The sequence below is a fragment of the Lepidochelys kempii genome, chromosome 7 (genome assembly GCF_965140285.1).
Source record: "Lepidochelys kempii isolate rLepKem1 chromosome 7, rLepKem1.hap1, whole genome shotgun sequence".
NCBI lineage: Eukaryota > Metazoa > Chordata > Testudines > Cheloniidae > Lepidochelys > Lepidochelys kempii.
In genome coordinates, this window is record NC_136386.1 from 113,119,584 (window position 1) to 113,135,823 (window position 16,240).

Consider the following 16,240-nt stretch of genomic DNA (forward strand, 5'->3'; position numbering starts at 1 on the left):
TAACTTTGGTTTGATTCTGTCAAACATGGATGAAATCTGTAAGAACTTTCACAGTTGCAGTCTCAAAATACCTTAAGGAGAGACACAATCTGAGAAAAAAATTAAAAAAGATAAAATACAGAAATATGCCCAGTACTGAGCATTCTATGAAAGTCTGACTGGCTTCAGAAATGATTGTTCAAGTGTACATGACTGCAAAGTGATTTTGTGAAGACGTGGTAAAACCTTGGAAAGAAAAGGAAAAGAGGCAATGCAACAGAAATGAGAAGGGTTATCAGGATTACATTTCTGCAGATGTGTGTTTAGAGTGAACTGAACTGGTGAAGCCAGAAATTAGGTCTGACCTTAAAAGGTACAATTCTCAACAAGGTGCACAGGGAATGAGGCATTACATCCGCTGTTGTTCACCCTCTATCAAGGTGCTTTGTCAAAGGTAAATCAAAGATAAAGGATATTTTAAAACAAATGTTTTTTGTTACTTTGGAAAAAGAAAGAGGAACTTACTTAATGAAAACAGTTTCGCTATTTCCCAGTCTTCACTTTTAAACAGCACTGAGGTAGTTCCAGTTTGCCTCTTTCCATAGTGAAGATGCAAAAAAAAAAAAAAAAAAAAAGTTCTCTTACCTGAGGTCTCTATGTAATAATGGGTAATTGCTTTCCAGTGGTAAACAAAATCTTCTTGTAACGGAAGGGATGGCGCAAGCTATGGAAACAAAACAAAACAAAAAACCTAAGTGGTTAGAAATGATCAAAATACATTTCCTGCAAGACTGAAGGAGACTCTATCCTTAATCCCTAAGCAGTGGCTCTAAAATTGTTCATACATGGGCCACATCTTATTAGTGAGATTGTCTCATAAACACCTGTACACCCATTTGTGATTTTACAACATACTTCGGCAACTAAAGGAATTGCTCACATAGGAAAGTACCTCCCAACTATTTATATATATAAGTGTTTAATCCTTTAAGAAGAAAATTAATCACACTCCTTTGCTTCTGCTCTTCATATCATCTCCCCTTCCCACTCTCTCCCTCTGCTCCCCTGCTTACACTGGCCAGCTGCTTCCCTCATTTCTCCCCAGGACATTCCTCTCTCATTGGCTGCTAGGAGCTCCAGCCCCTGAAAGAGGTCCCCCTTTCATTTACAGGATGACGACTCCTTCTGGTTTCCAGCTGTTTTTATAGCCTTCCTGGCTCTTCTTTGGAATTAAGAGACTGGACATTTCAAAAGAGCAGCTGAAGACAAGGGAAGCCAGTATCATGGCCACCCAGCTCTCTATGGATTGCCAATAATTGCTCGGTGGAGCACAGCCGGTGGGCCCAAACATAAGACATGGCATTCAAAGCTATTCACAACCGGAATAGAACCTCCTATAACAAAAATCTCAAGACCTTCAATGTATCAATCTTAGGCTCTATTTAATTATATTTTATTTCATTACACAGAATTCTTCTTAGGAAGGAGCGCCAGAACAATTCACCCACACACTGCTGAAATGAAATGCAGCCACTCCAGAGGCCAGGATGCAGCAGCCAGCTGAATAATCACTGGGTAGAATGCTGCACAATAATGGGAGGAAAGGTCATCCTTACTGGAAAGGACCAAACTCCATGGAGCTCAGTATATTCCTCTTAGAAGACTCAAGGGCTGTCACTCCAGTGGGATTTGGAATCTGTGATTCTTCATGTCTAGGTATTTCAAATTTGAGGCTTCAAACCATAAATCATTGCTTCCAATTTCCCCCTTTAGGGGCTTGAGTCGCCTCAAATCCCAATAAGCCAATGGGAATGGAGGGCTCTCAAACCTTTGCATACCCTTGAAAATTTTATACATCAATGTTTTTCTCTAGTTAATGAAGTTTACATTTATCTTGGCTAAAAACGCAAAATCCAATATATGAAAGCACATCATGTGCCGAAGGAAAGAGGAGTTCTTAATATTACTGACCTTTCGTACGCAAGACTTTGAAATGAAAGACATTCAAAAGTAACTGTGCATGGTGGCTAACAGGATCAGCGTTAGGACACTTACTTCCAAATGTCAACTAAGCAATCGAATTTACACACCATTTATCCATTCCCTGCTATCTGACTGCTCTTCTGTTCCCCCAAGGCTATTCTGGGCCCTGACATTACATTTTACCTCATAACATTTTAGTGCACCAAATGTCATGAGGCAAAAAAAAAGGCATCTGAAAGTCTTTCATTGAGCAGAATATTTATTTTACTATACATCTTGTTTGGTTACTGCAAAACAGAGAAGTAGCTGTAGATACAGGACACATCTTTACATATCAGGTTTTGTTTTCCTTGCTGGCCGGGGATGGGTGGCTGAAGCCATTATTGCCATCAATTTGTACTGGTTTCTATAATAATATATAATCAGAACTAAATTTTGCTTCATAAATGGTTGCAGAGAGCATTTCTTAGGGATAAAGGGCTTTTCCTCATGGCTTTTCAGCCCACATTATTTTCAAAAGTAATGCTAAAATAGATTATATTAAAAATTCACCCTTGACTGATGCGATTTTGCTCTCCACTTCTATTCTAGTCTCATCTGTTTCTAGGTGAATTCAGTGTTTCTGAAAGCCAGTGCCAGACTGAGGATTTCAATTTCCAGCACAGACAATTTATCCACAGAGAGAGCAGCAGCAGTCACAAGCTTCCCAGACATTGTCTCTCCCCCAACAAATTGCCTCAACACAGCCCTCAAGGGACTGCTCTTAGAGGTGAAAAGGTAATTCAGGGTTAGATCCTGCTGTTCTTACTCAATTAAAATTCTTATTGGCCTCACTGAGTTTTGCTGATTGAGGACTGCAGGATTGCTTCCTCAGCCTACATCAAATGTGGGCAAACTACGGCCCCTGGGACCCTCCTGCCCAGCCCCTGAGCTCCCATCCCGGGAGGCCAGCCCCCGGCCCCTCCCCCACAGCCTCAGCTCACTGCGCCGCCGGCACAGTGCTCTGGGGGGCGGGGGGGGGGGCTCCTGGGGCAGCGCAGCTGCAGAGCCCAGCCTGACCCGGTGCTCTGTGGTGCGCGTTGTGTGGCTGGCTCCAGCTGGGAGGCGCAGCTGTAACGCCGCCAGCCACCAGTGCTCCAGGCAGCACGGTAAGGGGGCAGGGAGCAGGGGGGGTTGGATAGAGGGCAGGGGAGTTCGGGGTGGTGGTCAGGGGACAGGGAGCAGGGGTGGTTGGATGGGGCAGGGGTCCCGGGGCGGCAGACAGGAAGGAGAGGAGGGATTGGATGGGGCAGCGGGGAGCAGTCAGGGGCAGGGGTTCCAGGGGCGCTCAGGGGACAGGGAGGGTGGATGGGGCAGGGGTTCCAGGGGGGCTGAGGTTCCAGGGGGGTTGGATGGGGCAGAAGTCTCGGGGGAGGCCGTCAGGGAGCGAGAAGCAGGGGGGTGGGGGCCAGGCCACGCCTGGCTGTTTGGAGAGGCACAGCCCCCCCTAACCGGCCATCCACACAATTTCCAAAACCTGATGCGGCCCTCAGGCCAAAAAGTTTGCCCGCCCCTGGCCTACATGCTCCTGAAATCCCTGAAAAATGGCTTAATCTTATAAAATATAAGAGACTGAGAGGAAGAAAAACAACAGGCTGAGTAGGAAAGGAGGGTATTTGATGGAGTGAAACTCCTCTACTAACTAATTACTTCTTCAGAGGGAGACAGCAAACTGAAGGAAAGTACTTTTTAAAGTTTTAGATTTTTCTTCTCTTAGGCTAGAGAGGATTTAGTGCTGGTGAAAAGTGCCTCAAGGACAGCCCTAGACCAAGGGCTCGTCTACATAATTTTTTTTACCCCGGTATAACCTAGGGCAGAGGTGGGCAAACTACAGCCCGCGGGCCACATCCAGCCCACAGGACCCTCCTGCCCAGACCCTGAGCTCCTGGCCCTCCCCCGCAGCCTCAGCTCACTGTGCGGCCAGTGCAATGCTCCCGGCAGTGGGGCTGCGAACTCTTGCCAGGCAGCGCAGCTGCAGAGCCGCGGCCTGACCCGGTGCTCTGTGCTGCGCGGTGGCATGGCTGGCTCCAGCTGGGCGGCACGGCTGCCTGTCCTGGTGCTCTGGGTGGCGCAGCTGTAGCGGTAGGGCGGTAAGGGGGCAGGGAGCAGGGGGGGTTGGATAGAGGTCAGGGGAGTTTGGGGTGGTGGTCAGGGGGTGAGTGTGTGGACAGGGGTCGGGGTGGTCAGAGGGCGGTAAACAGGGGGGTTAAATGGGGGCAGGGGTCTCGGGGGGGCAATCCGGAAGGGCTAGTGGGATGGGGCAGCAGGGGGCAGTCAGGGGCAGGGGTTCCGGGGGCAGTCAGGGAGAAGGGGTAGTTGGATGGGGCAGGAGTCCCGGGGGGCAGTCAGGAATGAGAGGAGGGGTTCAACGGGGCAGCGGGGAGCGGTCAGGGGACAGGTAGGGGTGGATGGGGCAGGGGTTCCAGGGGGGCTGTCAGGGGGCAAGAAGCGGGGGGGGGGGAAGGGCATGCCTGGCTGTTTGGGGAGGCACAGCCTCCCCTAACTGGCCCTCCATACAATTTCGGAAACCCGATGTGGCCCTCAGGCCAAAAAGTTTGCCCATCCCTGACCTAGGGCCTGGTATGCACATAGATTTTGTATTGATATATTTATTTTATTTAAAAAACAAACACACACACACACCCAAATGAAATAGTTAGTTATACTGGTAGAAATTGTGTTCATCTACAGAACAAGTACAGAACTAGCAGAAGTGCAAGATTCCTGAGAACACGCTTTAACCCTGATAGGGAGGGATCACCCATAAGGGTGAAAAGGTAGTTCAATCTCCACAGCCAATTATCATCTACCCACTGAAACTAATAGGGCATTACTACTGCCAATTTGAATAATGATTTTTTTTCTAAAAGCATTGATACTTGTCTTCTAGGATCTGGACCAAGACCAAACACAATTCAAAGTTTACTAATGAGCTACCACATATGAAGGAGCCACCTTAAAGTTATAGGCAAAAAAGGGAAATATGTATTTACTCATCTCAGTTATATTTAACCCATGGAAATAATCTTATTATAAATTTATTATATTCAACCATTTTAATTAATGTTTAATTAAGTTTCCATGGGTCATGACCAATTCTCAGTCCTCAATTACACAAAGAAAAGTTTTCGGCCTTCAGGAATAAATTTTAAATCCCAATTATAAAAAAAATGATGTGTGTGTTCCTAGCTCAGATGGCTGGAACACAATAAACAGAACTGCAAAAGCCGCCCACTATAGTCGGCAGCGACTGGCAATGGCCTCTGGTCACCCGCTCCAGTAGCCAACACTTCGCTGATGAGCCTGTGCTCTAGTTTGCTCCATGAGCTTTGAAACACACCACTGACCAGCTTCTTTCTGGATACTTTACTCACAAACAAAGTCAGCTCCCAGACTGCTGCACTGGGCAGCACAACAAGGGGAGGAGGTGAGCAGCCCTCTGTGGAGAGAGAAGTGGTTCAGGACTATTTAGAAAAGCTAGACGAGCACAAGTCCATGGGGCCGGATGCGCTGCATCCGAGAGTGATAAAGGAGTTGGCGGATGTGATTGCAGAGCCATTGGTCATTATCTTTGAAAACTCATGGAGGTTGGGGGAGGTCCCGGACAACTGGAAAAAGGCTAATGTAGTGCCCATCTTTAAAAAAGGGAAGGAGGAGGATCCTGGGAACTACAGGCCAGTCAACCTCACCTCAGTCCCTGGAAAAATCATGGAGCAGGTCCTCAAGGAATCAATTCTGAAGCACTTAGAGGAGAAGAAAGTGACCACGGACAGTCAGCATGAATTCATCAAGGGCAAGTCATGCCTGACTAATCTAATTGCCTTCTATGACAAGATAACTGGCTCTGTGGATGAGGGCAAAGCAGTGGACGTGTTATTCCTTGACTTTAGCAAAGCTTTTGACACCGTCTCCCGCAGTATTCTTGTCAGTAAGTTAAAGAAGTATGGGCTGGATGAATGGACTATAAGGTGGACAGAAAGCTGGCTAGATCATCAGGCTCAACGGGTAGCGATCAATGGCTCCATGTCTAGTTGGCAGCCAGTATCAAGTGGAGTGCCCCAAGGGTCGGTCCTTGGGCTGGTTTTGTTCAATATCTTCCCTAATGATCTGGAGAATGGTGTGAATTGCACCCTCAGCAAGTTTGCAGATGACACGAAACTGGGAGGAGAGGTAGATACGCTGGAGGGTAGGGATAGGATACAGAGGGACCTAGACAAATTAGAGGATTGGGCCAAAAGAAATCTGATAAGGTTCAACAAGGACAAGTGCAGAGTCCTGCACTTAGGATGGAAGAATCCCATGCACCGCTACAGACTAGGGACCGAACGGCTAGGCAGCAGTTCTGCAGAAAAGGACCTAGGGGTTACAGTGGACGAGAAGCTAGATATGAGTCAACAGTGTGCCCTTGTTGCCAAGAAGGCCAATGGCATTTTGGGCTGTATAAGTAGGGGCATTGCCAGCAGATCGAGGGACATGATCATTCCCTTCTATTCGACATTGGTGAGGCCTCATCTAGAGTACTGTGTCCAGTTTTGGGCCCCACACTACAAGAAGGATGTGGAAAAACTGGAAAACGTCCAGCGGAGGGCAACAAAAATGATTAGGGGACTGGAACACATAACTTATGAGGGGAGGCTGAGGGAACTGGGATTGTTTAGTCTGTGGAAGAGAAGAATGAGGGGGGCTTTAATAGCTGCTTTCAACTACCTGAAAGGGGGTTCCAAAGAGAATGGATCTAGACTGTTCTCAGTGGTAGCTGATGACAGAATGAGGAGTAATGGTCTCAAGTTGCAGTGGGGGAGGTTTAGGTTGGATGTTAGGAAAAACTTTTTCACTAGGAGGGTGGTGAAACACTGGAATCCGTTGCCTAGGGAGGTGGTGGAATCTCCTTCCTTAGAAGTTTTTAAGGGTCAGGCTTGACAAAGCCCTGGCTGGGATGATTTAGTTGGGGATTGGTCCTTCTTTGAGCAGGGGGTTGGACTAGATGACCTCCTGAGGTCCCTTCCAACCCTGATATTCTATGATTCTATGACCCAATCCCACCCAAATATCCCTCCAAAATTAGTACTTTCGATCTAATGGGAATTACAGATCCTTGGGGCGACTGCTAACTATAAAATCTGCCCAACATACAACTCTCAAAAAATAAAAAATTATGAGTTGTTGGGAAAAAAAAAGCATGTAAAGTCTCAGGAAACCAGACATCATTCATACAGATTTTCTTCACAGATTTTATAAATATTTGCTGTAACATTTTTCATACACTCAGAACCTTGGAAGGCTACCTCCCAGCTCTCTTACAACCTGACTAGGGGTGGGCCACAAAGACTGAGGTCAGGGTTTTCCCTTCAGTGCCACTCGGCCAGGCCAATGTACACGGTAGAAGTGAACTTTCTGAACAGATTCTGGGAGGTCACATGGGTTTTCCCTTCAGTGCCACTTGGCCAGGCCAATGTACACGGTAGAAGTGAACCTTCTGAACAGATTCTGGGAGGTCACATGGGTGCTCAGCACAGAGTGAAAAGGAAGGGGAAGTTACAGCAAAGGGGCCTTAATGGGATGCAAAGGGTGGGTCCTCTTCCCTACCAGATGGCTGAAACAGGGAAAGTCTCTGGGGATTATTGCCCAGTATTTTTCATTTGATTTGCTTTTGATCTGTGACTGCTTGGTGGATAATAAAACTTGCACTGAGGAAAGGGCCGTAAAAAGTGTGTGTAGCTTTATTTCCCTTCTCTGGTTAGTGAAACCACCCACTAGTTTATATAGGAGGCCATTGACTTCAGGTGTAAAGTTCAGCACGTGTGTAATTATTTGCAGGATCAGAAGTTTAGCTTATAGCTGTTACCATTAGAAATAATAATAAGCTTTTCTACTTTCTTATTTTATTCATAGATTATAAGACTGGAAGGGACTATTGTAATCATATAGATTCTAGCCTGACCTAAACACAGGCCACAAGATTTCTCTGCTTGTTTCCTGTGTACCTTTAAATAAATCCAAACTTGATTTAAAAATTATCAGCGATAGAGACTCCACCACAGTCCTTGATAAATTATTAGGAAATTATAATGGGAGGGTTTAGTCTGATCTACTCTCAGAAACACATGAGTTATTCGCAAAAAGAAAAGGAGTACTTGTGGCATACCGGGTATGCATCCGATGAAGTGAGCTGTAGCTCACGAAAGCTCATGCTCAAATAAATTGGTTAGTCTCTAAGGTGCCACAAGTAGTCCTTTTCTTTTTGCGAATACAGACTAACAGAGTGTTACTCTGAAACATGAGTTATTATATTATATCTAATCAAGTAGACAACACCTCGCTCTGAGTACTTATACAGATGAAGGTAAGGATTCAGGGCAGTATAAGCAAGGTTAAGTGATTCTTTAAAAGAAAAGTCTAGTCATTCATTAAAGTTAGTTTGGGCTAGAAGGAACCTGTCATGACAATAACAGAAAGGAAACTGGAGTTAAAACAAATTAGGTATCTTTGTAATAAGGTACAATTGAGAGATAAGCATCTAGAGAGATTTAGTAAGAATTTACAGATGCTAGGAGCAGCTAACACCTATTGTTATTGCCAATCAGCTATATAATGATACAGAATTATCCTGCTTTGAAGTGAAATTGAGAGCTATTCCAAATGCTCAAAGTTTATAATTTTCTACATGTAAATATCTCTTAAAAGCCCCAAAGGTTAGTATTTAAAAAGACTGAGGCCTGGTCTACATGAGGAAATTAGTGTCGCTCAGGGGTCTGAAAAAATCAACCTAACCCTCAGTGTAGACAGCACTGGAGAATTCTCCCATCAACCTAGCTACTAGCTCTCAGTGAGGTGGTTTACCAGCGCTGACAGAGAGCCCCTCACGTTGGCACAGATAGCGTGTCACTGAAGCGCGATAGTGGTGTAGCTGCAGAGGTACAGCTGCAGCATTTTAAGTGTAGACAAGCCCTTAGCAATTTGCAGAATCAATCTTGACATAACCTGGACCAAACAAACAATGGAGCACATACTTGCTCGAGATTCAATTTCTTTCTATGAAAACAGAAGTGAGGAGTATAGGGGAAAAAAAGAGAGCTAAAAACCAACAATTTGAAACCCCATTTGCTGTGCATTGTCATTCACTTCTTGGCAGCCCTGAAGATTCAACACTGTTTGGATTAGTCAGACACAAATACACCGGTAGGGAGCACATCTGTCTAACGGCAGGGTAAAAACATCTGTTTGTAACAAACCTGTGACAGACTCTCTGGAACATACCAATCAACCCTATCAAATACCTGTAGTCCCACTAAGAATTTGAACCTAAAACAACACAAAACAACAGGAAAACTCACACACAAAATCAAATTCAAGGATGCCTCTGTCTTAAGATGGCACTACTGTACTTGGCTATTATAGTTATGATCATTCTATCAATGTAATACATCACACAGTGGTGGATCTTCATCTGGATTACTGTCTTCATCTTTGCAGGGATTGAGAAGGGCAGCAAAGATAGCTGCTGAGACGGGGGAGGATTTACAGGTAATAAGAGACTGCAAAAAATTAGGATTTTTTAAAGACTGTATTATAAAGAGCTTCAGCAGATACAGAAGAGATGTGTTTAGAAAGCATCCACAAACTAGAATTATTTAGACAGCAAAGGAAAAAGACTAAAGGATATTTTGATTAAGATATTCAAAATTAAGAAAGCAAAATGAAAAATGATTGGCCCCTTATTTTTTCCCCATCACAAGGTTGGAACAAGAGGATAATCAATTATTTAAAGGGCAGTACAGTTGGAACAAATGATTACACACTGTGTACGGTCAACCTTTGGAATTCCTTGCCATAGGTCACAGAGTCAGTCACTGTGGCTCGATTATTATTTCATATGTGAAAGCTAAGATAATAAAGTTAATCAACTGTTACCTTGCAAGCTGGAAACTTGGACTATAGGAATATGTGGCCTGGTCTACACTGCGGGGAGGGGAATATCGACCTAAAATACACAGCTTCAGCCATGAGAATAGCGTAGCTGAAGTCCCGTACTGTGAAGACACGAGGTGTCGACTGCCGCCACTCCCCCATCAACTCCGCTTCCGCCTCTCGCCGCGGTGGAGTACAGGAGTCAACGGCAGAGCAATCAGGGATTGATTTATCGTGTCTACACTGGACGCGATAAATCAACCACTACCTGCCAATCTGGCGGGTAGTGTAGATGTACCCTCAGTTTCTAAAGTTAATTGTTCCTGTACTTAGAGGGCAGGACAGGAGCATTACGAAAGCGAATAAAACTGCATGCCTGAAGGGATCAGGAAAGCACTATCCCTCTCCACCGTACTGTAGAATGTACCTATGAACTTTACTGGTAAAGTAGAGAACGTTTGCCTCTGTAGCATCAGGCATGGATCACTTCCACAGGAAGGATAAGGCACGAGTGCCCCAACGTGTTCTGAAAATCCTGTTTCTATAGACCAGTGGTTCCCAAACTTTAACAGCCTGCGAACCCCTGTCTCTAAATTGTGAAATCTCATGAACCCCCTCCTAAAAATGAATATTTCCAGGGATTTAAGTTTAAATTTCCTCTGCACTCCGTGGGGCTCCTGCTGCCGGACCCCATTGACCACTCCGGCCAACTGAGCTCCACTGAGCTTGGGCTGCAGGTCCCGCTGACTGCCAGGGCTCGGACTGCCCGCCCCAACTGCCCAGCCCCGCTCTCCCTGGGGCTCAGGCTGCCAGCCCTGCATGGAGTGCTGGGGTTCGGGCTGCTGGCTCCCCCGCTCATGGGGACAGGGCTCGGGCTGCCAGCCCAAACTGTCCTGCCCCGCTCTCCCTGGGGTTCCGGCTGTCCCACCTGCTGCCTCCAATGCCCGGGGTCCTCTGGCCATCATTAGTGAAATTTTTCTGGCAAACCCCCTGTAACTAACATTCTGTAAATCCCAGTTTGGGAACCACTGCTATAGACCTTACAAATAGAAGGTGATTCTAAACTGCTCTGGAGCCAGCTAACCTTCCTTCCCACCTGCTTGATCTGACATAGTCCAGGGTTTATTGACTTCCAGGACACATTGCACTAAGACCACAAAGGAGTAACAACTGGGATTAGAAATCAGAAGTTTCTGGGTCTCAGTACTGTGGTTAGAATACTGTACCACACACCTCTCAAAGAGAAAGTTGTAGCCATGCTCAATATCCTCTCACTTCTGTGAGTTCATGTTTCACTCTTACCATTATAATTCTTACTCTTTATATACTAATCATGCAAATACTACTGAACATAATACTTACTACTGTGAGTAGCCCCACAATACTTGTTGAGCTTACTCATAAGACTAAGAGACACGGGATGAGGACTTCAACTTGTAAACAGGATGCAAAGAGGTGAGCGTTTTGGTTTATAGCAGTCACAAAATTACATGCCTCCCATTTTTTTTAAATTTAATTTATTTTTATTGTTTTACCCTCTAATTGCTTATAATAGCTTTTAATATCTTTACTGATACGCATATTGATTTTTCTTAGTATTGCTTGTGGCCCTAAAATAAACATAGGCACTTTTGATTATATTGGCACACAAATAAGTAAACAATCCTATAAGCCCAGTTCTGGGAATTAATATTTATTAGTTAACTTTCATTGCAGAGCCAGCAAGAATAAAAGTTTTTCACCCAATCCTGCCACCCTTACTCACTTAAGTAGATCCACTGAAGACAATGACACTGCTCACATGAATACTGTTTCCAGGCTCACACGTCCAATATTTGTTGGTCCTACATAAATCTTCTATTTATTATGGTATTTGTACAGGTCACCAACACAGTGTTTTCATTGAAATCACCATCTTTTTAAAAAACTTCACTCATTGGTGGTTTTATAGTTTTAAAAACAATAACCTCAGGAAGAAGATGATCTTGAAAACAAATATGAGCCTAATTTTACACATGACCAGTCCTATTGAAATCAATGTGAGTACTCACATGCATAAAGCTAAGCATGTGTGTAAAATTTTGAAGGATCACATCTGAACGTGCATCTCCCATCAGGTATTAACAACTTTAAGGCAGACCAGTTTTCCTCTCTAAGAACATTTTAAGGGTCACTTTAATAAATTTTATGATTATTCCTACCAATTCACTGCCCATCTTTAACATCTAAACTAAGGCTGTAGTGTTTCAAGCTCCAATCTTGCAAACACTTATGCCCACTGAAGTCATGGGGCTACTCAGGTACTTAAATCTGAGTATATGTATAAGTGTTTGCAGGATCAGGGCCTTACAGGTTTCATAGAGTTGTCAATATAGTATAGTAAGTCACTTATCTCAAAACACTTTTCACAGATAAATAAAAAATAACAGTAAAGAAAGACAAATCAAGACTTATAGGTCAGTGAGAAAAGCTATGCAAATTCATAAACTAATTTAAAAATCTGGATCTTGTGAAAAGCAAATACAACATGCAAATAGCGAAGACAAAATAAAGCCATCTTGACAAAAAATCATAGCTACATGGTCTGCAAAAGCAGCAAGTTGAGAAATGGGCCCTGCTACTTAACTTCCCAAAATGTAACCTTTTTGGAGGTTATGCAACTGACTTAGCCTGGTAGAAATCCAGTTTGATTTTTCAGTCAATACATTTAAAACAAAAAAGTTTATGTATTAAAAAGCAGAATTTCTGGAGGTTGTTAACTGTGCAAGAAACCAAAGAGAGACCCTGACACTGCTACACCACCACACTGACCAAGAAAATCCGGGGCAGCTCCCCTAACCCAGCTGTAGCTTTACTTGGGTCTGCAAAGCACCCAGCATGTTTTTAGACACTCAGAAACAATAACTAACAACCCTCCTCCTAAAGGCATCCTCACCTCTGCCTTGGGGCAAAGAAAGGGGAGCTATTAATGTGAATACTGGTCAGTGACTGCTCCACGCTGGCTCTAAAATCCCGTGGGGGGAGGGGGGGAGATGCACCTCTACTTCTCTGCCTGGGCTAATGGGGGGGGGGGTTATTATCGACGACATTACCGGTGGCTGGGCCTCTGGGGAATTTCTCAGCCCGTCTCCAAGGCCCGAGAGAGAGATCTTCGCCTCTCCCCGCTCGCTGCCGGGGACAAGAGGGCTATGCCAGTGACCCTGGGGGCACTGCTCTCAACGGGCCTAGCGTGTCCTGGCTGCCCTCAGCTGCCCCCTTCTCACTCCCCGCGGTGGGGAGGGTAAATTCACCCCTTCCTTGGGGAAGGGGCCAGTCCGGATAGCATCGGTCCCCATTCAACCCGCCCGGGACCCCCACAGGCAGCTACCCCATCCTTCGCCGCTCTGCCCTGGGGGCAGGCCAAAGGGGGACCGCTCCCCGGGCGGCAGGGGGTGGCGGGGAGGGGCCGTAACAGCCGCCCCCGGCAGACACAGGAAGGGGGACAATGGGGATCGCGCCCCCACCTCTGTCACCTCCCTCCCCGGCAGCGGGACCCCGGGTGGGACGAGGGGACACGGAGCGGGAGCAACGCGGAAGGGGAGCAACGGGGCAATCAGCGGGCGCGTTCCCCCAGGCGGCCCCGCTCCTCGACTAGGCCGCAGCTGGATCCCCGGTGTGGCGCGGCCGGGCCGGCCGGCGGCCTTACCGCCTCCACGGCGTGCTGCAGGATGGAGGTGAGCTTGGAGAACATCCTGTCCCTGGACTGGAGCAGCCGCTGCCGGGAGGATCGCGAGAGCTCCTCGAGCCGCCGCCTCCGCTCCAGGGTGAGGGCTGCATGCGGGGCGCCTGGCCGCGGGGATCGGGCTAGGGGCGCAGCCAGGCAGCCTCCTGCTCTCCCTCCCCGACAGACACCGTGGCACTGACACCCGCCCGCGCGGCGGCGCCGGCTGCTGAGGAGACGCCTATCCCCGCTCGGCCGGCAGGGGCCGCTGCCCCCACAGCACAGAGCGGGTCTGTGCGGGGGAATCCCCGCCGCTGGGCCTGGGAGCCCGGTCGTGGAGCCCCAGTGGGACTAGCCCCTTCATGGAACCCCCTCCTCTAGCCCCACTGGGACCAGCCCCTTTGTTTAGCCCCTTCATGGAACCCCCTCCTCTAGCCCCAGTGGGACCAGCCCCTTTGTTTAGCCCCTTCATGGAACCCCCTCCTCTAGCCCCAGTGGGACCAGCCCCTTTGTTTAGCCCCACAGGAACCCCCTCCTCTAGCCCCAGTGGGACCAGCCCCTTTGTTTAGCCCCTTCATGGAACCCCCTCCTCTAGCCCCAGTGGGACCAGCCCCTTTGTTTAGCCCCTTCATGGAACCCCCTCCTCTAGCCCCACTGGGACCAGCCCCTTTGTTTAGCCCCTTCATGGAACCCCCTCCTCTAGCCCCACTGGGACCAGCCCCTTTGTTTAGCCCCTTCATGGAACCCCCTCCTCTAGCCCCAGTGGGACCAGCCCCTTTGTTTAGCCCCACAGGAACCCCCTCCTCTAGCCCCAGTGGGACCAGCCCCTTTGTTTAGCCCTTTCATGGAACCCCCTCCTCTAGCCCCAGTGGGACCAGCCCCTTTGTTTAGCCCCACAGGAACCCCCTCCTCTAGCCCCACTGGGACCAGCCCCTTTGTTTAGCCCCACAGGAACCCCCTCCTCTAGCCCCACTGGGACCAGCCCCTTTGTTTAGCCCCTTCATGGAACCCCCTCCTCTAGCCCCAGTGGGACCAGCCCCTTTGTTTAGCCCCTTCATGGAACCCCCTCCTCTAGCCCCAGTGGGACCAGCCCCTTTGTTTAGCCCCTTCATGGAACCCCCTCCTCTAGCCCCAGTGGGACCAGCCCCTTTGTTTAGCCCCACAGGAACTCCCTCCTCTAGCCCCACTGGGACCAGCCCCTTTGTTTAGCCCCTTCATGGAACCCCCTCCTCTAGCCCCAGTGGGACCAGCCCCTTTGTTTAGCCCCTTCATGGAACCCCCTCCTCTAGCCCCAGTGGGACCAGCCCCTTTGTTTAGCCCCTTCATGGAACCCCCTCCTCTAGCCCCAGTGGGACCAGCCCCTTTGTTTAGCCCCTTCATGGAACCCCCTCCTCTAGCCCCACTGGGACCAGCCCCTTTGTTTAGCCCCTTCATGGAACCCCCTCCTCTAGCCCCACTGGGACCAGCCCCTTTGTTTAGCCCCTTCATGGAACCCCCTCCTCTAGCCCCAGTGGGACCAGCCCCTTTGTTTAGCCCCACAGGAACCCCCTCCTCTAGCCCCAGTGGGACCAGCCCCTTTGTTTAGCCCTTTCATGGAACCCCCTCCTCTAGCCCCAGTGGGACCAGCCCCTTTGTTTAGCCCCACAGGAACCCCCTCCTCTAGCCCCACTGGGACCAGCCCCTTTGTTTAGCCCCACAGGAACCCCCTCCTCTAGCCCCACTGGGACCAGCCCCTTTGTTTAGCCCCTTCATGGAACCCCCTCCTCTAGCCCCAGTGGGACCAGCCCCTTTGTTTAGCCCCTTCATGGAACCCCCTCCTCTAGCCCCAGTGGGACCAGCCCCTTTGTTTAGCCCCTTCATGGAACCCCCTCCTCTAGCCCCAGTGGGACCAGCCCCTTTGTTTAGCCCCACAGGAACTCCCTCCTCTAGCCCCACTGGGACCAGCCCCTTTGTTTAGCCCCTTCATGGAACCCCCTCCTCTAGCCCCAGTGGGACCAGCCCCTTTGTTTAGCCCCTTCATGGAACCCCCTCCTCTAGCCCCACTGGGACCAGCCCCTTTGTTTAGCCCCTTCATGGAACCCCCTCCTCTAGCCCCAGTGGGACCAGCCCCTTTGTTTAGCCCCACAGGAACTCCCTCCTCTAGCCCCAGTGGGACCAGCCCCTTTGTTTAGCCCCTTCATGGAACCCCCTCCTCTAGCCCCAGTGGGACCAGCCCCTTTGTTTAGCCCCACAGGAACTCCCTCCTCTAGCCCCAGTGGGACCAGCCCCTTTGTTTAGCCCCTTCATGGAACCCCCTCCTCTAGCCCCAGTGGGACCAGCCCCTTTGTTTAGCCCCTTCATGGAACCCCCTCCTCTTGCCCCAGTGGGACCAGCCCCTTTGTTTAGCCCCACAGGAACCCCCTCCTCTAGCCCCAGTGGGACCAGCCCCTTTGTTTAGCCCTTTCATGGAACCCCCTCCTCTTGCCCCAGTGGGACCAGCCCCTTTGTTTAGCCCCTTCATGGAACCCCCTCCTCTTGCCCCAGTGGGACCAGCCCCTTTGTTTAGCCCCATAGGAATGTCCTTGTCCACCCCCATATTTTGGGGGGAAATCCCATTTATTCAGCCTATAGAGACAAGGGATCCTATATTGG

General features: G+C 48.5%; 1 protein-coding gene across 2 annotated transcripts in view; it reads right to left on the reverse strand.

Annotated features, from left to right (window-relative positions):
• The window catches only part of FHIP2A (FHF complex subunit HOOK interacting protein 2A), a 49,209-nt gene extending 35,370 nt beyond the window's left edge, over positions 1–13,839 (reverse strand). Inside the window, exons 1-2 of one of the 2 annotated variants that reach the window (XM_073354277.2) lie at positions 13,595–13,839; positions 625–703 (exon numbers count right to left, since the gene is read on the reverse strand). In XM_073354277.2, coding sequence (XP_073210378.1) covers positions 625–703; positions 13,595–13,639 — 124 coding nt within the window. In that variant the 5' untranslated portion in view covers positions 13,640–13,839. Of the gene's footprint in view, positions 1–624; positions 704–11,674; positions 12,936–13,594 lie in introns of those variants that run through there. The other variant, XM_073354278.2, reaches the window with a different exon arrangement.
• Positions 13,840–16,240: the final 2,401 nt, after the last annotated feature.